The 25,356-nt window shown below is 43.2% G+C and overlaps 1 protein-coding gene across 3 annotated transcripts in view; it reads left to right on the top strand.

Moving 5' to 3' along the window:
• The first annotated feature begins 7,726 nt into the window (after positions 1-7,726).
• The window catches only part of NUP153 (nucleoporin 153), a 63,668-nt gene continuing 46,038 nt past the window's right edge, over positions 7,727-25,356 (top strand). For 2 of the 3 annotated variants that reach the window (XM_074944847.1, XM_074944845.1), the window contains exon 1: positions 7,727-7,839. In XM_074944847.1, the coding sequence (XP_074800948.1) occupies positions 7,735-7,839 (105 nt within the window). In that variant the 5' untranslated portion in view covers positions 7,727-7,734. The remainder of the gene's footprint in view (positions 7,840-25,356) is intronic. The other variant, XM_074944846.1, reaches the window with a different exon arrangement.

Raw genomic sequence — 25,356 nt, 5'->3', positions numbered from 1 at the left:
TCTTTTGTACCTTGCTTTCCTCACTGCATTTCTCTTTTTTGGCCCTTTGGCATGGAAGTAAATTGTACCAACTCAAATTTCTGTTAATTTTAGTTAGGGTTCCTTACGCTCAAACTCTGTGCCAAGTTCAGTTGTAACATGCAAAGAGAGGGGGTGTACATTACATTTTAGTAAAAGGTTATACAGAGACTCCGTCTGGACTTAAATGTTCTCATATTCACACCCTGTGTGTTGGGGGAGCTGGAAGAAGATGTGTATGTTCCTTCATTTCTTTCAGTTGGACTCTGAATCGGAGGAGTCCAATTGAAAGACTTCACTACTTTTATATAGGAGTTTAATGCTTAAGGACAATAAAGTATGTTGCAGGTACAGGGATCCCTTCACTGTGTGTGTAGTTTGGGCCTGAAACTGAAGAATAGTTCTTAAGGGCCCTGTGAACAGAAACTACTGTCATTACTAATTTTTGGCAGTATTAAGGCTATGGAAGGTGTCATGGAGTCTTTTAACTATCACAAGTAATCAGGATCTCACTTTCACATCTGATCCTGGCACCAGCAATATGACATGCTTGTTTTATGATGTTGGTGGGAAGGTGGTCATTCTAGCTTGTTAATTGTCTCTATTATGATTTACAACGTAAGTGAGGTTCATAAACCATGTACTGTATCATTATACATTTTTAATAGCTGATAAATACAATAGCTGTTGAATCAATGATTTTGTTTTAAACAGTGCCAACACCTAATCATTGACAGTTAATTCCTTGTACTGTAGCCAATGGTGAATTTGGTTCTGAAGTGCAGGGGGGCTTAAATTTAGTCTTATGACTTGATTTGTATCAAATTGAAGCTCTGAATCTTGAGTTTTCTGATGATTTGTTAAAAACAAAGTGATCAAAACAAAATCTGGGAGGGCTGCCTAAATGGCAAGCAATAGGCCAATTGCATAAACCAGAATGGGTTCAAATAGCCCTCCCTCCTTTAAGGGGCTGAGTGGTGAGACTTTGCAGACTTGACTTATTGTACTGTTTCTGAACAGACCAGTAGTAGCGGCTGAGAAGAACAGGCTGCCAAGGAATGCAACAGTAACACAATGAGTACACGCTCCACCCACAGTGCTGTGTCTTCATCTTTCCCCTCACTACTGAGCGTGCCCCATGCCACTATTGGCTTTTCTGAGTGCTGACAAGAAATTTCTACTGTTTCTTCTTTATCTCTTACTTGCTGCTGGGATGCTTTCCGAGCCCTGCCACTGCTTGGCAGATAGAAGGCATCTTCCAGCCATAAATTCTCTCATAGACCTGCAGGAGGCTCCCTTACTCTCCAGCTGTTAAGCTGTGAGAGTGGAACAGGACCCATAAGGCAAAGAGCCTCCTGTATGGCAGGGGGCGCAGCAGAATAGAGTGCCATCACCAGGTGCCTTCCTCCCTGCTATTAAGAGCTCACTCCAGGTGGCGTGAAGAGCTTGCCCAGTCAGTCCATAGTGTGAAGTGACCAGCTTTGCATCCAGACCCACAGTTTGGGAACCCCTTGAAGAGGGGACTGAAGGAGGAACTGGTGGTTTGGAGGGAGAGTGGATGGACTGGATGAGGGTGGGAGGGAGAGTTGATGGATGTGTGTGGGGAGGAGAAGGGAGAGTAATTGGCGGACTCAAGGGGAACTGGGGGAGTGGGGGTAAGTGATATAGGTGTAGCCCCTTGAAGCTTGATGGAGAAGGTTTGGTAAGGACTTCAAGACCTTTGCAGCTCTGGAAACTGAACTCACTTTATTGGTATAGTTTGCCTGTGGTGTTGAGCTCTAGAGCATGTGGCTTGAATTTTCTACACCTACATATCAGAGGTGTAGTGATCCCTACACCTCTGATATGTAAGCTGCCTAATTTGGGGTCCAACCTCTATGAAGTTTGTAAGCCCCAGATACAGTAGCTACATGTCGTTGCTAAACCCTGGTACAATTGTGCCCTGCAGTCCCCCCGCCCATGCATGATTCTCACTCGGAGGCAATGCCCCAGTGTGAGTTACGTAGTCCAGGGCTTCCCAAATTGTGGAGCGTGGCCCAAAGGTGGGCTACAACACAATCCCGGGTGGTCCACTGGCAAAATTGCATTCTCCCATCAAGTCAAGGGCAGAGATTGGGGAGGGCTTGTAGGGGCATTGCCCCCTCCCCCGCCCCCCGCATCTTCCATTCCCGACCCAACGCTGGCCCCCAGCGCAGCTCCAGGACACGCAGCCCCATCCACTTGCCCTGCCTGACAGACTGTGTGCAGGGAAAGCATACAGGGCTGCACTCAAGGGCTGGAGTCAGCAAGGGGCTGAAAATTGAAGATGAGATCTGGTTGAACCTCAATAATGTGTCCCCAACTGGAAAAACTGTGCAAGGAGAATCTGGCACTTCCATCCCATTAAGAAGACTCCTGGTCTGTAAGTTATTTTATATTTTTATTTGCAATATTTGATTCTTTTCTAATTAGCAGAGAGTAGGGTTGGGTTACTTACAAAGCGCAGAAATTCAGATTTTACACTTAAAAAAAAATTGAAAACGTAATATAGTGTTCAAAGTTGGACAACTATTTTGTTTTAAAACCAGCAAATAACACTGTTTTTTAACTATTTTGTTAAAACCGTCATTTTGCTTATTTTCAGTTTTATACCAAATTGAGTTTTCCCTGTTTGAACACCACACTTTGCTCTCAACATTTTTTTAAAGTGTAGTTTTACTACAACTGTTGGGTTTCAAAGATTTTTAAGCATTTTTTTTTTTGAGTGCATATTGCTAGGACTTACAATCATTTATGTTAAAATGAAAAGGAAACATTAGATTGTTTGTTTGTTTACTGTGAAATTTATATGTATGTAATCATAAAAATAATTTTCCTCAAGAAGTGTTAATAATGGGCCGCAGTGCCTATTGCAGCTGCATAGGTGGGCATCAGGGGAAAAAGTTTGGGAATCCCTGATGTACTCAACCTGGTCTAAGGTCTGAAGAATATTTTGCCCCTCTTAGGCACCAGTAGGCCAGCTGGATGACTCGGCCCTACTAGAATGCTCCAGCCAGATACCTCACAGGACTCCGCATTCCATCCACTGCCAGAGAAGGGAGCATCCCGGCAGCACAGGGACCAATGTTTCTGTGGTTCACTCCCCCGCATTGCAGCCCTGCCAGAGGCTGGGGGTGGGGAGAGAAGGTCCTCTCCCTGTTATCCAGTCAGCCCTGCTTGTTCCCTGGGCCAGGAGACCTTGGCTCTGGGGGGCCTGAGCTGATTAGCTGTTTACCCAGACTCTCCAGGCCTTGAGTGCTGCTCCACCTTTCCCATTCCTGTGAGTCACAAACTGGCTGTAAAACTGTCCTGTGCCTCTTGGGTTGGAGAGAGGGGCTGGGGCTGCTGTGGCGGTGTTCCCAGGTGGCGGGAGGTTGAGGATAGGGCTGTTTTGGGTTGGGGCTTCTGTAGAATGTACCTTTCCCCTGTCTTGCCCCCCATGTTCAGCACTCGGCTCCAGGACAGGGAAGTGCCAGTTCAAGAGCCCTTGAAGCCATTGCCCCAGAGCCCCTAAAAAACTACGTAGAATCCCCTGCCCTGGAACTGAGAACACGGAATGGGGAGCTTTGGGACTGGGTAGTGGGCAGAGCCAGGTGGAGGAAGGGAGCGAGCAGTTCCTTCATTGAAGGTGTGGCTTCCACAGATGCATGTAGTTAATACCAAGGCACCTACGCCATGAGCTTCTAGAGGGCGGTGCCCATTGAGTCATTTGCCCCTCTCTCCCATTCTCTTGCAGGGGGTTCCCATGATATAAAGGGGGAGTGGCCCCAACCACCCTTCCTTTCCTTCTGATCCTTCCACTGAGAGCAGTGCTAGGCACGTTAGGCACTATATAAACACATTGTCAGAGACCATCCTTGCCCCCAAAATTATTTCATTTTATTATTATTTATTAACTTATATTAGCACCCACTGAGGGCTTGATTCAGGAGAAGTGCTATAACATAACTTTGTAGTTTCTCCAACCACCTATGTAGCTATCCCTCAAGAATCCTGAATCTAAGTAGTGGATGTAAGATTTTATCTCCCGCAGATTGCGGATTCCTGCTGTTGAGGGTACATCCTGGGGCTGAAACAGTCCCAGTTCTCATTTAGGTTTTATAAAGCAACTATGCAAAGTAGTTAACTAGTAGCTTCAGTCACTTCCCCCTTGGTATCTTGGATTTGGCCATACCATCCAATCTGCAAGCTGGGACTAAGGACTGGCCTGATCATGCTCAAACTGTGATTTACTGGTGCAAAAGAGTTACAGGCTTCTGCAACCTCCCACCCCAAGCTGGAGGAATAAAAAACAGGATCTGTGGATCTAGAAGTGGAGTACCTGTGGCCCACCATCCTAGCTGAGGAAGGAGCAGATGGTCAGCCCCTCCATGGAGGCTAGTGAAAAACTCTCACCAAAATTTCTACTCCTTGTTCAGAAGTCTATTGGTGTCCTGAAAATAGTGAATGAGACCCCATAAGTGGTTGGGGGTGGGGGTGAGTGGATTTTGGAAAGTTAAAGGCTTGGCAGTAGGTTGGAGCCAGATGGATGGAGGAGGAGGAGAGAGACTGTGAATAATTTAGGAAGGAGAAGGGCAAGTGGGAATAACGAATTCATGCAGGAAAGGAGAAGATGAGATATGTAGTGGGAGAAGGGAGAGATCACTGCTCTACACAAGGGATGGGGAGGTGCATAAGTCCCTAAATGTTGGTATCCAAGTTAGAAAATGTTGATGTAGCACAAAGTTTTTATGTCAACTTGATTTTATACTTGTGCACGACAGTCTGGGGCTGTGATGGGAACTCATAATGGGCATGCTTGGTGCGTGCCACAAGCAAACTCCTGTAGCGTTTCCACTGTTTCTGTGGAGTCTAGCAGACAATGAACAACTCTTCCCATGCAACCCTGCCTCAGTCTTCCTCACTTGGCTTCGTCCCATTCTCTTCAGCTCATTCTAGTCTACCAGCACTGCCTCTAATAAGGGTTAAATGATTTACATAGTATTTTTCCTGTCAGGACTTTCCATGCCATTACTCCTGACTTAATTTTATTCCTATCCAAATTTATTTAAAGCCTGTCACTCCCTGATTGATTTTCTTTCAGCAGTTTGAAAGGGCTACTTTTCATTGACTCCTGCAGCGTGTCCATTGTTTCTGTGAAGCCTGGGGGCTGGGACAACAATGAAGGACTTTTCCCATTCTGTTTTAACAGGGCATCCATTGGTCTTTCAGCCTCAACTAAACAGTGTTCTCAGTTTCTGGGGTAGCCAAGTTGGAATTCTGACTCTCTGGTATCTTCTCAGATGAACCTTCTGGGTAATTTTGGACTTAGTCCTGGTATCCAGCTGTATGCTATTCACTACTTCATTTATTTTTATCAATACTGTACTGAATCCCTCCCAAGGTTAATCAGTTTTAGGGTTCCTACCCTTCCTTCCACTAAGACTATGGAATCAGATTAGCCCCCCTAAAGTTTCCCCATATGATCTTTATGGTTAGTCTTTTTTCATTTTCAAATGCTTTCAAATTTTCCCAAGGAAGTGTGTGCTTTTTCAGTTTGGGGCTGTGGAATATCTGTATAGTTCAAATGATCCAAATTCCTTTGTTCCTTCCCAGAAACTCTACAGAAGAGATTTCCTGGGGTCCCTAATTTATGTCCAAACATGAGGTGCATGGGGGGTTCATTTTGTACTTTCATTGACTGCTATCTTATAGGCCATCAAAAAGAATGTGAGATGCTGGATACAGTTGGTTTGATGCTGTTCTGAAACGGTAGCCTGCTTAACCTTTTTTGACCCATTCCACCTTCCCACACAATTGTGGTGTGAGTCTTATGGATTCCTAGAATCTCATAAATCTGTTTGAAATACTTTTGATTCAAATTTTTCCCCTTGATCTGTGTGCCGATCACCTGGAACCCCAAATCTGGTGGTGAATTCGTTCACTAAAACTTCAGTGACTGGCACAGCCTTTTTGTTCCTTATTGATTAAGATTCAGGCCATTTGTAAAGAAGTCCATCCCATATTTGTGAACTGCTCTCTATAATGAGAAAGAGACCAGTCAGAAAGAATAAATGGGCACGTCACAACTGATTGACTGTTTCTTCTCCAGGGATCAATGAAGGCAATTTGTGGGGCAACATTTTCTCTATAAACCTATCTGGAAGGGCATTTTTATATTTTACTGCATTTTTGACATAGATTTATAAATATGAGCCAGATCATCATCTGGTATAAATCAAGTTTCAGAGGGGTAGCCGTGTTAGTCTGTATAAGCAAAAACAACGAGGAGTCCTTGTTGTACCTTAGAGATTAACAAATTTATTTGGGCATAAGCTTTCATGGGCTAAAACCCACTTCATCAGATGCATGGAGTGAAAAATACAGTAGGCAGGTATAAATATACAGCACATGAAAAGACAGGAGTTGCCTTACCAAGTGGGGGGTCAGTGCTAAAGAGGCCAATTCAATCAGGGTGAATGTGGCCCATTCCCAATTGTTGACAAGAAGGTTTGAGTATCAACAGAGGGAAAATTACTTTTTGTAGTGACCCAGCCACTCCCAGTCTTTATTCAGGCCTAATTTGATGGTGTCACGTTTGCAAATGAATTCCAGTTCTGCAGTTTCTTGTTGAAGTCTGTTTTTTAAATTTTTTTCTTGAAGAATGGCCACTTTTAAGTCTGTTATTGAGTGTCCAGGGAGATTGAAGTGAACTTCATTGGCTCGTTTTAAGCAGCTGAGATTTGGCCATTTTTGGTGTGTTTGTTTTTATTAACACTTATTTAACTTTAGTGTCTAGCAAAAATTTAGTCATGTTGTTGGTCTGACTTCACCTAGAAATAATTCTGATGCTTGTGTGTCGCTTTTCAAACATCTATGCGGGACTTATCTCCATTGACACATCATGTGCTTCTTGCTCTTCCCTGCACCATAACATAGCAACTCTGTCCCTCCAATTGCACTGTGGGCTTTCATAACAGCCAACCAGAATCTGGCCTTATGGACAAAAGCAGTTATGGATCCAGTGGCAGATGTTACTTTTCTTTACCACATTTTCTGATTATATTGATTCAAATCTTTTTGATCGCTGCAGAGTGGAAATCATCCACCAGAATATGTGCTGGTATAACATGAATGCACACAGCAACATTGTCAACCTGAAGCCTCCAAAATTATGTTGAGCGCTAAATAAGCCACACACTAGCCTTAAAAAAACCCACACGATCTAAAGAGCAATAAGGGTGGAGTTCTGCTAAATGCAAACTGCGATTGGAGCTGGGGAAAAAACACCCCTGGCCTTAACCTGGCTCGGTCCCTACCTGCCCTTCCCCCACCGCCAGCAGCTCCTGCCACTTCCCGAAACTACACTTCCCATGAGCGTTTGAGGTGGGGCGCACTAGCTTCTGGGTAAGACGCAGGAGGATGACGCATCCCCTTGTGCGGGAGTTAGTGACGCGGCCTGCCCGGGCGGGCGCTGTGTGGTTGGTCGGGCCGGGGGGAGGGGTGCACGGAGTCGGCCGCGGCGCGGGCGGGACGGAGCCGGCAGCAGGCGCGTGAGGCCCCGGAGTCCGCGAGACAGGCCTTGCGGCGCGGGCATCTCCATAGTGACAGTGACAGCACAGAGGGGAAGGAGGGAGCGCGCGGCGCGGCCAGGCCGCGGGGGGAAGGGGGAGCGAGCGGGGGCCGGGCCCGCTCTGCGCCGGGGGGCCGGATCCCAGCATGGCCTCGGGCGGGGGAGGCGGCGGCGGCGGCACTGGAGGGGGGAAGATCCGGACTCGGCGGTACCACCTGGGTGCTGCGAAGCCCTACCCGAGAAACAAGCAGGTGAGAGGCCGGGGATGGGCCGCGCCGCTCTGCCAGGCCGGGGGCTCTGCCTCACGGCGGCCCGCCCGGCCCGGGGCCCGCGGGCCCCGGGAGCCGCCGGGCCGGGCGGAGGATCCCCGGTCTGTCCAGGCCCCGCGGGCTGGGGACCCACGTGGAGCCCGGGGGCGGCGAGGCCGCGTGGGGGATCGGGCTGCTGGGGGCGTGTGAGGAGCCGCGGCCCGGGGTGGGGGGATAAGGGAAGCTGGGGGGTTCCTGCGAGGCTGGGGGTGCGTGTGGGGGAGGCTTTCCCATGCGCTGGGGCCGGTATGCATGTGTGGGGGTTTCCTCTCGGGCAGCGGGGAGGGGTTTGGGATTTCCCTCTGGGAGCGCGCCGGGGGGGGGGGTAGGGATTTCCTGCCCTTTTTTTTTTTTTGGTGAAGCAGGGAGGGGTCAAGAGAGGGAAGAGGAAACGTGTTTAGCACTTGGTGCCATGTGTGAATTAACCCCGTCTCAGTTTGCCTCAGACAGCTTTGATGGGGCGGGAAGGGGAAAATAAAACATTGGAAGGAAAAATCTGGAGAGCTTTTCCTGTCACACAGATGCGCATAGGGTGCAGATTTTCCCAGGATGTAAACTTTACTCTGCCCATCCTGTAATATCTCTGGGCCTTTGGGGTGGTGTAGCTCCACTCTTGATACAGTCTTTTTCTATAATGCCCAATTTACTAGTTGCTTTCCAACTCAGATTGCTAAAAGATATTTATCAGCAGAAATAATTTGTGTTCACGTTTCGGCAAACATTATACACAATCAGGATAAACCTCTAGAACAGGGGTTCTCAAAGTGGGGTTGGGACCCCTTAGGGGGTTGCAAGGTTATTACATGGGGGGGGTCACAAGCTGTCAGCCTCCACCCTAAACCCCGCTTCACCTCCAGCATTTATAATGGTGTTAAATATATTAAAAAGTGTTTTTAATTTATGGGGGAGGGGGGTTGCACTCAGAGGCTTGCTACGTGAAAGGTGTCACCAGTACAAAAGTTTGAGAACCATTGCTCTAGAATGACATTATCTTAAATAGGTGTTAGAATACAGTGAATTTTGAGATTTGACCAAATCTTTGATTCTTATTTACAAGTTTCAAAACATCTTACAAACCACTTTATAAGAGCAGTATGAAGTTAGTTGTCCTTGTGATAATTCAGTAGGCTAATAGTTCATAATCTTCAACCCCTCTCATAAATTTTTTTTGGTACTGTCATTCTGTGTATATCGGTTGCTAGCACATTGTGGATGCTAATACAGTATAAGTAATAATATTAAAATATGTTTTGTTTATTTAAATCTTGCTGAAGTGGTGGATAAATAACAAAATAACTTGTTTATATATTACAGCACTTGATACTGCAGGGCATTTATAGATTAAAAATCCAGAAACTAGGTGGGATGGCTGGTGGACAGGCAAATAGATCCTTCATTATTACTGTGTGTGTTTCTAGGAGTTTTAGGATGCTCATCTGTGTGGGTATATATGTATGCATACATTTGGGAATGTGTTTATGTAAATGTTGAACTAGGTTAATTCATTATTTAATGAGTAATTTGAGAAGCCAGGCAATTCAGTTATGTTCTGTTTGTATATAAAATGAGGGTCTGTCATACATAAATCTTATAACATACTGCTTCTCAGAATAATAGAAAGGAATTGTAATTTTTCTGCAGCCTTAAGTATACTTATACAATTGTGTAACACTGTTCTGCATCTGTCGCTGAAGCTCTAGGACAGGGGTTCTCAAACTGGGGGTCGGGACCCCTGAGAGGGTCATGAGGTTATCACATGGGGGTCGCAAGCTGTCTGCCTCCACCCCAAACTCTGCTTCACCTCCAGCATTTATAATAGTGTTAATTAAAAACACTTTTTTATATATCTTATATGGGAGGTCGCACTCAGTGGCTTGCTATGTGAAAGGGGTCACCAGTACAAAAGTTTGAGAACCACTGCTCTAGGAGATAGTGGTTTAATGACGTCTAAACAGTAAAAATCAGTTTCTTCATCTCTAAGTGTAGTATTGAAACATTTGTGTAAAAGCTAAAGAGGTACTGAAATAGCAAGTAATGAATGTGTTGATCACTGCTAGTTGAGGAGAAACTTTGAAGGAGATGTATGGAAAGGTTTACCATAGTAATTATGGACCCAATCCTCTAGTCTAAATGCACCAGTTGTGTTGTCTTTGTATATTCCCAATGGGTTCATTTGGATAAGTGCTGAAGTAAGCATGTGTTTGGGAATATTTGTAGGATCAGGGCCTAAGAATAGATACTTGAATGTACTGGTCAAATTTACAGATGTAACTTGGTGTAATAAGAAAATTGCTTTCTTTATTATAATGCTTTAAAACTAAATTTTTCAGGCAAAAATTATAAAGCCTGAAAGCACAATTATTTGTTTTTCTTGGGTAAGTCAATTTTTACTGGCCAGGCTTTTTAAAGCCTGCCACAAACCTGTATGTTCAAGTTAAGATTCAGATTAATGGTTTTAATCTTGGAGATATGTCATCTGTACTTTTAAGGAGTTGTCTACCTTTTTGTGCACTGGTGTAAAAAGTGACTTGAACTGGCTTACCTGTGTTTGAAACCTGGTTAAGCTGTAGTATATCTTCACAAGGGGTTTGCACAAGTGCAACTACATTGATGGAGCTGTAGTATTGCATCCCCCTCCCAAGTCCTGGTCATGCAAATTGCTTTGAGCATCTGGAACCCCACTGAAGTTGTTGAGGCTTGATACCTGGGTCTGTGGATGCAGAGCAATTGCTCTTTCAGGCCTAATCCTGCATGTACCAGTGCTTTAAATCTTTTTTTTTTTTTCACATGCATATGAACAATCCCTCATTCTAAACTGGTTTCAGAGTAACAGCCGTGTTAGTCTGTATTCGCAAAAAGAAAAGGAGTACTTGTGGCACCTTAGAGACTAACCAATTTATTTGAGCATAAGCTTTCATGAGCTACAGCATCCGATGCAGTGAGCTGTAGCTCACGAAAGCTTATGCTCAAATAAATTAGTTAGTCTCTAAGGTGCCACAAGTCCTCCTTTTCATTCTAAACTGTTGGTTGTTTTGCTTCTGAGTGACATGAAATACAAGAGCCAAAAGAGATAAAAAATTGTCATATATCTGAACTACCTGCCCTGCTCTGTGAGGAACATCTTCTCATTGTCTGCTGCTGAATCATCCTAGGAAAAAAAAGTCTCATGATTAGGCATAACTTTTAGAATTTTGCAATCAACAGTATAATTTGGTGATATTCTGTAAATGAGTCAGAGATTTTTTAGTTTAAGAATAATAATGTTCATTTGAGCATTTTGTGTGTCTGTCTCTACAAACTTTAGTTCAGTAGTAGGCTGGTGTAAGAAACTGAACACTAACAGGTTTTAAAAGTTTGTCGTCTTTCAAGAATTGGGCTGTAGTTCATTTCAGCTCATATTTTATCTCTGGTACCATCTATACGTAGGTGGCAACCATGTTATCAAGAACAGCGTTTAACTATGGTTCTTATTAGCAGGTATTAACACAGTTTCCACCATTAGCATAAAAATGACTCCTACTCCACAGGGGCCTATCTACACTGAGAATTTTTAGCAGTTGTCTCACATTTAGTCTAGCAGTTGTGCTAGTAAAGCTGGAAATGCTAATGTAGAGTGGATACAGGCATTTTTACCAATTTTTGTCTATCTCAACTCACTTTAAATATAGCTTAGCATAGTTTTGTGAAACAATTTATAGCAGGGTTCATTAGGGTATGTTGACCAGGGAACTCATATTAGCATGTAGTTCCATCACAAATGTAGATGATACTATAGGTTCATAACAGTCCTTATTGGTATATACTTCAGTTCTGTCTCAAGGCTTAGGTTCTTTCATTCCCAATGGAAGAATACAGTTTGTAATGGAGAAAAGTCCTTTCTGAAGCAGAGAAATAATATTTACATCCTGCTGTTGTATGTTATCCTAGGTAGTTTATCCATCAATTTAGAGTATGAGATTCTTTCAGAGTAAGAACATGCCTACATTTTTTTGTCTATATTACTGTTTCTGAAAGTGGTCCGTGGACCACTGCTGACTTACGGAAAACTGACAGATCATGTGGTGCAGGCTCTTCTGTTTTTCCAGCTGCTGTGTCACATGAAAGATAGCAAAAAATTGATTGAATTGTTCATAATCTTTTTCTGATATTGTATTTAATGCATAAATATTGTGCAACTGCAAATTGTGAAAGGGAGGTATTCTGCACAGTGACACAGGAGAAAAAGTGGTCCCCAGTATAATCTTTCTGTTAATACATGATCTGCTATGAAATGTTGAGAATCCCTGGTCTGTACTACATTTTGTATAATATACCTGTGTGGTCACTCGTGCTATAGAAGTAATAATTATGCTGGGTATTCCAGAATGCTACTTTGCAGAAACCCTTTCTTGTAGTCAAATTTTTAATTTGGACTCATTAGAACAGAACCTTGGGATTATTCCTCAGTTTGTCCACTCTTTCTGTATTTAGTCTCAAATCTGATTCTTTCCAAGAATAGCCACGAAAAATTTGGACAACTTTCAGGCGTTGCCATCGGATACATCTCAGTCTGTCCCATTGTCTGGGCATTCACCAGATTGAGTGAGTGGTTTATTTCTTTGACACTTCAAATATCTGCCATTTCTTCTTTATCCCACTGTCAAAACACTTATTGAAGGCTTGTGCACACAAAGTTGCATTGGTTTAATCTAAAATGGGAATTTAAACCAATATTGTTAAACAGGTAAAAACCCCTATTTGGATGCTCTTATTTTGGTTTTAGAGCAGTCCTTTCTGGTTCAGTTTAAGACTGTTGAACAGATTTAAGATAAACTAAAATGAAAGCACAGGGGATCACTCCACTTTAATTAAACTGGTTTAAAAATGATTTAAAGGGTGGACTGTGGTGGAAAGTTATACTCATAGCTGCTGAGCTGTGAACGTAAACCAGTATAACTCCAGGTGTGGATATTTTTGTTCTGGAAAAAGTGTGTCCCCCCAGGTTTATTTAACTTAAAGCCTCTTTCTAAGTGATATAAGTTTTTATTCTGGAGTAAATGTTCACATGGGGAGTTATATCAATTTTACTATATCCGTTTAACTCTGCACTTGTCCTTGAACCTCATCAGATTTCTTTTGGTCCAATCCTCTAATTTGTCTAGGTCCCTCTGTATCCTATCCCTACCCTCCAGCGTATCTGCCACTCCTCCCAGTTTAGTGTCATCTGCAGGCTTGCTGAGGGTGCAGTCCACGCCATCCTCCAGATCATTAATGAAGATATTGAACAAAACCGGCCCCAGGACCGACCCTTGGGGCACTCCGCTTGATACCGGCTGCCAACTAGACATGGAGCTATTGATCGCTACCCATTGAACCTGACGATCTAGCCAGCTTTCTATCCACCTTATAGTCCATTTATCCAGCCCATATTTCTTTAACTGGCTGCCAAGAATACTGTGGGAGACCGTGTCAAAAGCTTTGCTAAAGTCAAGGAATAACACATCCACTGCTTTCCCCTCATCCACAGAGCCAGTTATCTCATCATAGAAGGCAATTAGGTTAGTCAGGCATGACTTGCCCTTGGTGAATCCATGCTGACTGTTCCTGATCACTTTCCTCTCCTCAAAGTGCTTAAAAATTGATTCCTTGAGGACCTGCTCCAGGATTTTTCCAGGGACTGAGGTGAGGCTGACTGGCCTGTAGTTCCCCGGGTCGTCCTCCTTTCCTTTTTTAAAGATGGGCACTACATTAGCCTTTTTCCAGTCATCCGTGACCTCCCCCGCTCGCCATGATTTTTCAACGATAATGGCCAATGGCTCTGCAATCGCATCCGCCAACTCCTTTAGCACTCTCAGATACGGTGCATCTGGCCCCATGGACTTGTTCTCATCCAGCTTTTCTAAATAGTCCTGAACAGCTTCTTTCTCCACAGAGGGCTGGTCCCCTCCTCCCGATACTGTGCTGCCCAGTGCAGTAGTCTGGGAGCTGAACTTGTTCGTGAAGGCAGAGGCAAAAAATGCATTGAGTACATTAGCTTTTTCCACATCCTCTCACTGGGTTGCCTCCCCCTTTCAATAAGGGGCCCACTCTTTCCCTGACCATCTTCTTGTTGCTAACATACCTATAGAAACCCTTCTTGTTACTCTTAACATCCCTTGCTAGTTGCAACTCCAGTTGTGATTTGGCCTTCCTGATATCACTCCTGCATGCATGAGGAATGTTTTTATACTTCTCCCTGGTCATTTGTCCAGTCTTCCACTTCTTGTAAGCTTTTTTGTGTTTAAGATCATCAAGGATTTCACTGGTCGCCTGCCACATTTACTGTTCTTTCTACACATCGGGGTGGTTTGTTCCTGCAACCTCAATAAGGATTCTTTAAAATACAGCCAGCTCTCCTGGACTCCTTTCCTCCTTCTCTTATTCTCCCAGGGGATCCTGCTCATCAGTTCCCTGAGGGAGTTGAAGTCTGCTTTTCCGAAGTCCAGGGTCCTTATTCTGCTGCTCTTTCTTCCTTTTGTCAGGATCCTGAACTCGACCATCTCATGGTCACTGTTTCCCAGGTTCCCATCCACTTTTGCTTCCCGTACTAATTCTTCCCTGTTTGTGAGCAGCAGGTTAAGAAGTGCTCTTCCCCTAATTGGTTCCTCCAGCACTTGCACCAGGAAATTGTCCCCTACACTTTCCAAAATCTTCCTGGATTGTCTGTGCACTGCTGTATTGCTCTCCCAGCAGATATCGGGTGACTGAAGTCCCCCATGAGAACCAGGGCCTGTGCTCTAGTAACATCTGTTAGTTGTGTGAAGAAAGCCTCGTCCACCTCATCCCCCGGTCTGGTGGTCTGCAGCAGACTTCCACCACATCACCCTCCTTGTTGCTCACGCTTCTAAATTTAATCCAGAGACTCTCAGGTTTTTCTGCAGTTTCATACTGGAGCTCTGAGCAGTCATACTGCTCTCTTACATACAGTGCAACTCCCCCACCTTTTCTGCCCTGCCTGTCCTTCCTGAACAGTTTATATCCATCCATGATAGTACTCCAGTCATGTGAGTTATTCCACCAAGTCTCTGTTATTCCAATCATATCATAATTCCTTGACTGTGCCAGGACTTCCAGTTCTCCCTGCTTGTTTCCCAGGTTTCTTGCATTTGTATATAGGCACTTAAGATACATCGCTGATCATCCTGCTTTCTCAGTATGAGGCAGGAGTTCTCCCCTCTTTGGTCTCCTTCCCCCAGTGAACCTAGTGTAAAGCCCTCCTCACTAGGTTAGCCAGCCTGCTTGCGAAGTTGCTCTTCCCTCTCTTCATTAGGTGGAGCCCATCTCTGCCTAGCAATCCTTCTTCTTGGAACACCATCCCATGGTCAAACAATCCAAAGTCTTCTCTCCGACACTACCTGTGTAGCCATTCATTGACTTCCACGATTCGACGGTCTCTACCTGGGCCTTTTCCTTCCACAGGGAGGATGGAAGAGAACACCACTTGTGCCTCAAACTCCTTTATCCTTCTTCCCAGAGCCATGTCGTCTGCAGTCATCCGCTCAAGATCCTTATACAAATGACAAATTAACAAATTCCATTCATTTTTTTTTTTTTACTGCAGCTATTGCTATGGAGTTGTAGGCTGGTCTACAAATTGTCTTAAAAAATTTAAATCAAGTGAATTAAATTAGTGCAGATCTCTAATATAGCTGTACTTAAACTGATTTAACTCTCACTTTAAATTATTTTATCCTAATTTGGTTAGTAAGGGTCAAACAAGTTTAAGTATATCTGTATTAATGAGTTGCACTGTATTAACGAGATCGGTTTTTAATAGACTTAATTAAACTGGTGGAACTTTTCTAATGTAGGCAAGTCCTGATTGCCTTCTAGTAGTGCATTAATTGACATGACTACCATCTGTGTGGAAAATTTAGGAAATAAAGGAGCAGTGTCCTGAATCTTCACAGTATATGATGCTACTTAGGGCTTTCAGCACGCTCACCTCAGGTTAATTAAAATAAAAAAAACCTGCTAATGAAATCTTAAAATTACAGATATAAATACACACAAGTCGGGAAAATGGGTATTAACATTAGTGACATTAACTTGCCCACATTCAATATATATTTTTGATTTGCTTGCACTTTGTAACCTTAACATTGCCTTAATATATAATATTAAATTGATGTTTCTTGTGTTTTGTTTTGTTTTTTGAGAGAGACAAAATGCTTTTGACTGATCATGTTTGAATTAGTTCCAATTTGGTTTTGATGTTCACACCTCACTGAAATGAATAGAACAGGAGAGCTGTTATTACCATCTTTGCTGCTATTTGGCTGCAGACATCTTCCATATAGGTTAGAAACATATTGGGGCACCTTAATCTTCGCCAGTGAAAAAGAAAATTGGGACTGGTCTACATTAGACAAGCTATATCCACATGTTCAAACCTCTAGTATAGATTCACTTAAACAGTTTTCAATCTTACATCTGTTTAGCTTAAGTCAATTTGTTTAGTTACACCAGCGTTTAGTGTTTAGTTTACACTAGTGTTTAGTTACACCAGTGCAATTTTTATAATGTAGAGCAGTTCTTTGTTTTTAACAGAAGATTAGAATATACAAAACACTACAGAATGAATCAGAAATTTTAGACAACCATGATGAAACTGCAGAATCTGCCATTTTTGCAACCACTGGTTTATCTTGTCACTGATGTTCCATCTGTCTTCAGAGGACCTTGTTGTGTGCTTCGGTGGGATACTTACAATCTGCCTTAAGCACATTGTCCAAGTGGCAATCCTTGTGTTTATCAGACTGGTCAAAGAACACATAGCAGGATTAGACAAAATGTAGATTTAAAAACTCTTGAGCCCTGACTAAAGTAACTACAACTTCCACTGTTGCTACCCAAAAGTGAATTTTGGATCCTAACTCTTCTGTTGTAGACAAAGCCCCTGTATGATGCTTAAAAGTTGATAGAGCTTTGTTGAGCCATGCTAAAAATCATAGATGGCCACTGAGCATAAGAAGTGACTTTTCAATTATTTACCTTACTTTAATATTTCCCATTTCATCACCCAAACTTAACAAGATGCTACTTCTAAATAAGGGCTCTCTATACATGTAAAGTTTCAAACTCAAGTATAGTCTACATTAGGATTTTACATGGGTATAGCTATGTCTCTCTGGTGTGAAAATACACGCTCCCCTGAGAGATGTAGCTATGCCAACCTAATCCCTGGTACAGACAGTGCTAGATTGATGGAAGAATTCTTTTTGTGCTAATGGGAGAATCCTTCCCATTGGTGTAGGTAGTATCTACAGTAAAACGCTACAGAGTTCATGTCTAACTCAAAAATTGCGTCTTCACTAATAGGGAGGACTCGTGAACAAGGTGAGATGAATACATAATAGGATTGGCACGTTCAGTGTTTGAATCACAATAGCCCTATCGTATATCAGCTCAGTCTATAATAAGGAAGGGAGGTAAAGACAGTACAGCATTGATTCTTGAAGAGTTTTTGTCTTATACAGATCCTGTTAAATCATATGGCTAGAGAGTAAACAAAACCAAGCCAACTGCTGACACCACTTGTAAGCAATGAGTAATTTTCCTAGTGTAGATCCTGCTACAATGCTAAAAACACTTAGGAAGTTCTGGGCAGCTAGATGACACAGTCAGTGTTTAAAATGTTAGTTAGTTTATATTAATGCTCCCAGGTGGTATTGCTGCAACTCTGGTAATGAAAGAATAAAAATCATAAGTCTTGGGTGGGCATAGCGGTCTTTTACGTTATGTATGCATAATGGTGCTAGAACCCACTCTTTGCTAATATTGTTGATGTGCATTCTAAACAGAGCTTGGAAAAAACCAAATTGGGACCTTCCTACAAAATTAACCACATTTAAACATGATTGCGTTTAAGCCATATTATAGCACTTTTTTTTCTTGCATGGACAGATAACATGTTGAACTAAGTTTTAATCCTAGTTGATATTTTTACATACACGTGCGCTTAATTGTCTTAGGAAATGCACTTTAGTAACATTCTTTATCAACGCAGTCACAAAAAATCCAGGAAATCGCCAGTTAGGCTACACTAACACCCGGAGCAGCTTCAGTTCATGTAATTTATTGCTCTAGTCTCATCAGTCCCAAACCTTCAAAGACTCTAACAAAGAAATTCCTGCTGATGCCAACTGGCATTGGCACAGTTGGGGTTCCCTAGTAGACAAGGCTCTAGTGGCTTCGATTGGCTTTACTGCTATGTTAATTAAAGCTGCCAGAGTCTTGTCTATGCTTGAGCTCCCACTGTTGCTAACCTGGGTTCAGCTGAACGAGTAATAACATTAATAGGAAATTCTTTTGTAAACAAAGCAATAGATTCTTTACTTCCACAACAGACTTTCACTTCCCATATATATCTACCCAGAAAGCACGCATCCAGTTTCTCCAAATCTCAAAGAAATGCAAAGGTTTAATTATGACCTCAGCAAGACATTAAGATAAGCATATGTTGCTTCACTGTGAAAGTATATAATGAGTTTTTACTACCTTAAAAATTCAAGGTCCTCGTTAACGTTTGTATATGAAAGTTGTGGGCATGGGGGAAAATGACAAGGATTTTTATGGCGGCAATGGCAGCAAGCGATTGGGAGGTTTTGGGTTGGAGGGTAAAGAATTTGTCAAGGTAGCAGAGGTGCTTGGAGTTTGGGGGCAGGGAATGCTGGGGGTAGTATGTAAGGAGCGCTGGGGTACAACATGAGAAGAAGGCAGGGTTTGGCTAGTGTTTCCTTGTTTTCTCCATCCAACAGATACTCCTGCTGGAATTCTGTGCCACTGCACAATGCAGAATTTTATTTTTTCATGCAGAATTTGTGACAGCTGGAGCCCCAGCTGCCGACACCTGATGATGGGAGGCCCCAATCACCCATTCTCCAGTTTATCTGGATTTTTGTTTATCCAATCTGGCCCAGATCCCAATTAGATCAGATAATCAGGGTTCCACTGTACTTTTATACAGCATATTTTTATATAATGACTTTGTTTAAATGAAATATTTCATTTCACTGAAAAAGAAGATAACTGTCAACAAAGATACATCAAGTTCAGTATTAATATGCCAAGCAAGGAATCTGCTTGTCAAAAAACATTTCCTGAATCTTTTATGTTGTCTGTATTGTTACAATTATACTTGCTGACAGGTATTTTGAAATAAATTACCAAGTAATTGAAACTGGCATGATTATATTGTGTTATTTTGACAAAATATGCAGAATTTTAAAATAGTGTGCAGAAGTTTTAATTTTTTGGTGCAGAATTCCCACAGGATGTGCAGAGTGACTTAATTCCTCAGCAAACTTTATCAGATGTGATGGGTGGAGAAAGCAATAACATTCTAGTGCTTCCCTGGTTTCTTCATTTCCTGTACTTGCATCTTCACCAACATGGTTGCTCTCTCCTTACATGCCAGAATCTCACTACCTCATACTCTACAAACCCTGCTCCCCTGTATGTTAACACAATCTCACTGCAATTTTCCCCATCATCTGACAGCCCCGTTGGCTACAGTGGCTCAGCGCAGTCTACGTGATATGATGATAAAAGTGTCGGTATGTCGTCTACGCCAATAACTTGTCACTTCTTCGAGTGCTGATCGTTTTGGGTATTCACTATGAATGCTCTGTTTGCCTGTGACCAGAAACTCTTCATTAGCAGTGTCTGTTGGTTTGCACCTTGCACCTTGTCATGCTTTCAAATGAGGGCAGAAGGGGCAGCGCAGACTGACCACCTCTCCAGAACCTTGTGTCCATTCTTCTCTTCTTCATTCTCCTACCTAGAATCTGTAAATATTGTAAACAATATTTTAGCTGAGATAGTTTAGTCTAGTTTTAGTGCTAATTAGTGGAGAATTGAGGGTCCTCCTCCATTATCTCCCCTTTGTCTTGTTTACCTATTATGCCCAAGGTACCATGCTTTAAGCCTTGCCTGGCCTGCCCCTGGGTCTTCCTGGTGAGCGACCTGCATGACAGGTGCCTGTATTGCCTTGGGGAGGTTCACATGCCCTTGAGGTGTGGCATCTCTTGCTCTTTCCCCCCCATGTACAAGGTAGTCTCATGAACTCAGGCTCTGAAAACACTTCATGTAGCTCTCCATGAGACCCTGCTTGTATCCTGAACCCTCCTGCTTCCCTTCAACCTGTTTGGCGTCACTGGGCAGTGTTCCTCTGCCATCTGGTACTAGTGGTTCAAAGTCCTTCACCAAGCACAGGGGCTCCATGAGGCAGAGGCAGGAGAAGGACAAGGGCAAACACAAGAAGAGGGACAAGTCCCCACATAAATCTTTGAAAAACAGGTCTGCCTCACCTCTTCCTCTAGCACCACCTGAGACTTTGCATCCTGGAACAGGTGCACTCAGAGCTTGTACTAAAAAGGCAGTGTTGGTGGTACTGGGAGCTTCCAGTGCCCCAATGCCACACATTGAAGGACGTTAACAACGCCTATGCCTCATAAAGTCAGAAGGGATTCTTCCCCCCCCCCCCCCTCCATTTCAGTGGTGCCAGCCACTTACAGATCCTCCTCCTTCAAGACAGCACCAATGGTCTAGACAAAGCCAAAGATATCAATCCGCTCAAGGCCCTGTAATCTTCTGGAAGACATAGCTATGTATGCAGACCCGACATCTCTGATTTTCTCTGAACTGATCCTGCTCCAGGAGGTCTCCACCCCATCGACTCTCCATTCATTTGCCAATACTGTGAACCAGCTGGAGAAAGAGATCAGCCTGATCCTCTCTACTTCCTGCTTGTCCTTGCTCCTGATTGGTGGGAACCATCCCACTACGCCACCAGCCCCACCACTGGAACATGAAGAATCCTGTTCATTAAACAAAAATGAGCTTGTACTGACTGACCCTCCAGATACCCGACGAAGAGCCGTCAACCCAGACTGCTTCCAAATGCACTTGCTTGCCCTCATGTCCTCCCCAACAGCATTTGTTTTCCTGAGACTAATGGTACTCTTGATGTGGACCCCTACACCCCATCCTATATCTCTGTTGAGGTCCCTGGGAACCATACTTCCAGGCACCTGAATATGAGGACCCTATGTTCTGCGCCCAGTAGTGGTTACCACCACTAGTCACCAAGGGAGCAGCTGATGGAGAGGGAGCAGCTGGATCCACCAGTGAAACCTTGTCCTCTCCACATGAGGCACTATCACCAGCGTCTCCATTACCCCTAGATTATTTTAAACAGTACCAGGATCACCTCAGAAGAATCACAGATGCTCTCCAAATTCCACTAGAGGAGTTCCAGGATCCAGCCGACTTGCTTTTGCACATCCTCCAGGCTACGTCTCCGTTTTAAATGGCAGTCCAGATTGGCAAGGCCATCATGGAACCTGCCCGATTTATTGTGCACATTACTGCAACCTGTGCCCCAGAGAGGGCTGAGAAATGCTGCTTTGCTCCCCGCAAAACCACGGAATTTCTGTTTTCCCACCCTACCTCCAATTCCTTGGTGGTCCAAGGAGTTACAAAAAGAAGCCAGCTACCTCAGCCCAAATCCACTTCACTGAATAAAAATACCAAAGGACTTGACCTCTTTGGAAGAAAGATGTTTTTGTCAGCTTAGTTTAGCATTCTGAATAGCAAACTACCAACTTCAGTGTTTAAGTATAACTTCTTGAATTATAGCAAGCTCCTTCAGGAAAACAGACCTTAGTTCCAGGCCATCCTGGATGTGGGAAAACTAGTGTCAAGATCTTGTCTCCAGGTGTCCCTTGATGTAGTGTCACAATCCATAATCATGAGATGGGCATCATGGCTGCTGGCCTTGGGGTTCCTCTGGGATGTCCAAACCACCTTTGAGGGCTTTCCCTTTGAAGGTCCCAATCTCATTAGGGACAAAACAAGTGACTGCATACCCTCTGCTCTCTGAGTACTTCGGCACTGTGTAGAAAATACTCCAGGTCTCCTTTCTGCCTTGACATCAACCACCATCTTCTTCCAACAGAAGATGTGTGAACCCCTAAAGCAATGACAGAGGATCCAGCTGTGTAGGCACCCTGCATCACAATCCCCCAGTTTAGTGTCAGCTGCTTCTTGTGTTGTAGCACCTGAGGATTGACAGCCAGTCTTCACAATGTCTGCTGCTGTCCCCTTCAGAGGCCACCTGATGTGGCACACTATTACAATGGACAAATAGGTCCCGGACATGTCAAATGGCTACTCATCAGAGGGTTTGGGCATTCTTCTTGTTCTGGAGTATCTTTTCTTGCAAAAGACATGTGGCTTGTCTGTCAGGTCCCAGTGGGTACATGTGGCAGCTCTTAGCTCTTCCCACCCAGTGGGGAAGACTACTCAGTCTTTACTCATCCTACTACTGCAAAGTTCCTGAAGCATATCATAAGGACATTCAGATTGCAAAACCAGTCCCTGCCTAGGATCTGAGCCTCATCCTCTCTTCTCTCATGAGATGACCATTTGAACTCTTGGCTTTCTGTTCCTTTCTGCACCTTCCTTGAATGTCGCTTCTTGATACCAGTTACCTCTGCTAAAAGGGTTGGGGAGCTTGGGTTCCTTATAGCGGACCTGCCTTATACAGTTTTTCACTAGAACTAGTTTTCTTTATGACTACATCCAAAGTTCATACCTAAAATACCTTCTGAATTTCACCTTAACTAGACTGTTCACCTTCCAAAAACCTGAGAATGCAGGGGGACACGACTCCATTCCTTGGACTTGTGTAGGTCTCTGGCCTTCTACCTGCACAGAATGGCACCTTTTTGGAAGTCCCCAAGGTTTGTTTGGCACTGTTGCTGAAACAGTGAAGGAAAAGGCTGTCTCTTCCCAAAGGGTCTCTAAGTGGATTTCCTCCTGCATCGTTCTGTGCTATGATCGTATAAAAGTCCATCCTTCTCAAACTGTCAGGGCCCATTCTGTGAGAGTCCAAGTGCTGTCAGTACCCTCATTACAGGGAATCCTGCTCTCAGAGATATGCAGAGCAGCTACTTGGGGCTCTGTATTCACCTTCACCAGGCACTATGCTCTGGTCCAAGCTTTGGCTGTGAAATGCTTCCTTTAGCACAGCAGTCCTGCACTCTGTGATATAACAAACTTCCTTGTGCCCTCCTCCTTAATGAGCACTGCTTGGGAGTCATCCACAGTGAATACCCATAGGGACTAGCACTTGAAGAAGAAAGGAAGATTACTTACCTTACAGTAACTAGAGTTATTTGAGATGTGTGGTCCCTTTGAATATTCAAGACTGCCTTCCTTTGCTCAGGTCCTTTTGGGATCCATGTTAGAATCACACCTGGAGAGGCAGTTGGTCTGCACTGCCCTTTATGCTCTCAGTTGAAAGCACAAGGAGGCGCAAATGCAGACCAATGGATGCTGCTGTTGAAGAGTTTCTGGTCCCCAATGTACAGAGTGTATTCACACCCACAGTGACTACACATCTTGTACTCCAGTTACTATAAGATAAGTAACCTTTCTTTCTCCATTCCAAGGGTTAGATGATACATTGGTAAAAATGCATACGTCCTGTCTATGCTACAGTTTATATCATTGTTACTACATGTGTTAGACTGATTCTACTGATAAATTGTGGGGCCTAATTTTTCTAATCTAAATAAGGCATTTCTGTCCATATACATTAAACAAAGCAAACATCCCACACCCTCTCCCCCCCCCCCCCCAACACACACACATTCGGGTTATGCAATCACATTTAAACAATTTTTTAGAAGGTTACCGTAGGATAGGTCATCTATCACTTCATCATATATGAGTGTGCATCATGTGTGGATGAGTCCTTTATAGATTAAAAAAAAAAGAAAAAAGCACAAGAGACTTGTCCTTACTAGTGTCTCACATTTTTATTTTCATGCTTAATTTATTTGAAATCTTACTCTGCACAGTAACATAGCCCCACTTTCACTGTTCTTAATTAAGTATGACGCAGCTAATTGTTCATACATCTAATTGAGGACTTTAAATTCTGATAGTCATTTATTTGCTAAGTATTTTGGCCAAAGGTGTTATGATTCTGTTTTTATCTTGGGGGTTCTTAGCAACGCAAATTGTCACAAACAGATCACTTCAGTGGTCCATTCTCTGTGCGGTCTCCCCATTGAATAGAGAAGTTATCTGTCCTAAATTTCAAAGCTCTTCGTGGGAGTGGTGCTATCTCCCCTCTCCCTGAGAGATTGCCTTTTCTCTGATGACCTTGCACGATAGCTACGTTCCACTGGAAGAATAAAACTGTTGACCAATAGGTGGAAGTTTGTAAATGTGAAGACGGAACTTTTATGGGAGCTGGACTTTGGCAATGTAACTCCCATAAGAAGTGATGATAGTCATAGACCTCACCACTTGTAGAATTAATTGTGAATCATATTTCTTCGTCTTTCTCTCTCCACATATAACATAGTGAGGGAGAGCAAAATCAGACAGCTCTTCCACTGAACTCACAAGTAAACATTTAAAAAGTTAATTGAGCTATTTTTTTTACAGACTAGGAAGGAAGGGAGGGGAGAGGGTTGTTATTCCTATTTTTAAATACTATGTAAGTGTTCAGATAATATGGTGAAGGGCCCATATAAGCGCATAATCTGAGATGGATTGGAAAAGGTATTTCTGGATGATTTTCTATTCAGTACATGTCAAAGTATTTGTCAGGAGTGTTGTACTCTACTTTGCCATCCTGCTGCCTTGCCTGTTTTTAAATAAAAACTCTAATTTTAGTCTGAAACAATTTTTCTTTATATGAATAGAACCAGTATCATTGGTTTTGAGCTGGCTTTCCATTATTACAGTTCTAAATTATGTTTTTGTTCAATTGTAGGTGTATTTTACACTATGTAAATATAGAAGTCTTGATGCAAACAAATACAGTTAGCTAAATCCCCAGTCTCTCTCAAAATCATAGAATCATAGACTTTAGGGTTGCCAGGGATTCCTCTCAATTTTTCCTTGCATTTTAGCGTAGTGCCCATAATAGTGGTTAAGGTGCATATTAGTATTTTAAATTTTTCTTTTTCTTTTTTTCTTTTCAGTGTTGTAATTGATGGCTTTCTCAAGGTGTTATACGTAGCATGTGCTCTGATAGAATTGATCAGTGACAGGCACAACATATTACTAAGGCTTGCATGCAGCCTGTAGTCTCACATTTTCCAATCTTATGTGGTTTTATGAAATGTTTACACTATATACTATAGGATATAAACATAGAATATATTTACCTAGACAAAGACCCTCAATACTGGGGGAGCAGGGCAGGAACAGGCTTTAACCAACTGGTAACCTGAATTCCTTAGAACCGGGAATGTCTGGGTATGACTTCTCTTGTAGCGTATACAATGTGGATTGTTGGTAGTGATAGGCTGGGTGTTTGCTTTGCAGATTTGCAAGCAGTACTAAAGTGTAGAACGCTGCAGTATCTTCTCTGGGATGTTTGGATCTAGTAAACTAACTAGATATTTTTTAAAGCGT

The sequence above is a fragment of the Natator depressus genome, chromosome 2, assembly GCF_965152275.1.
Source record: "Natator depressus isolate rNatDep1 chromosome 2, rNatDep2.hap1, whole genome shotgun sequence".
NCBI lineage: Eukaryota > Metazoa > Chordata > Testudines > Cheloniidae > Natator > Natator depressus.
This window is presented reverse-complemented; position numbering and strand designations above follow the sequence as displayed.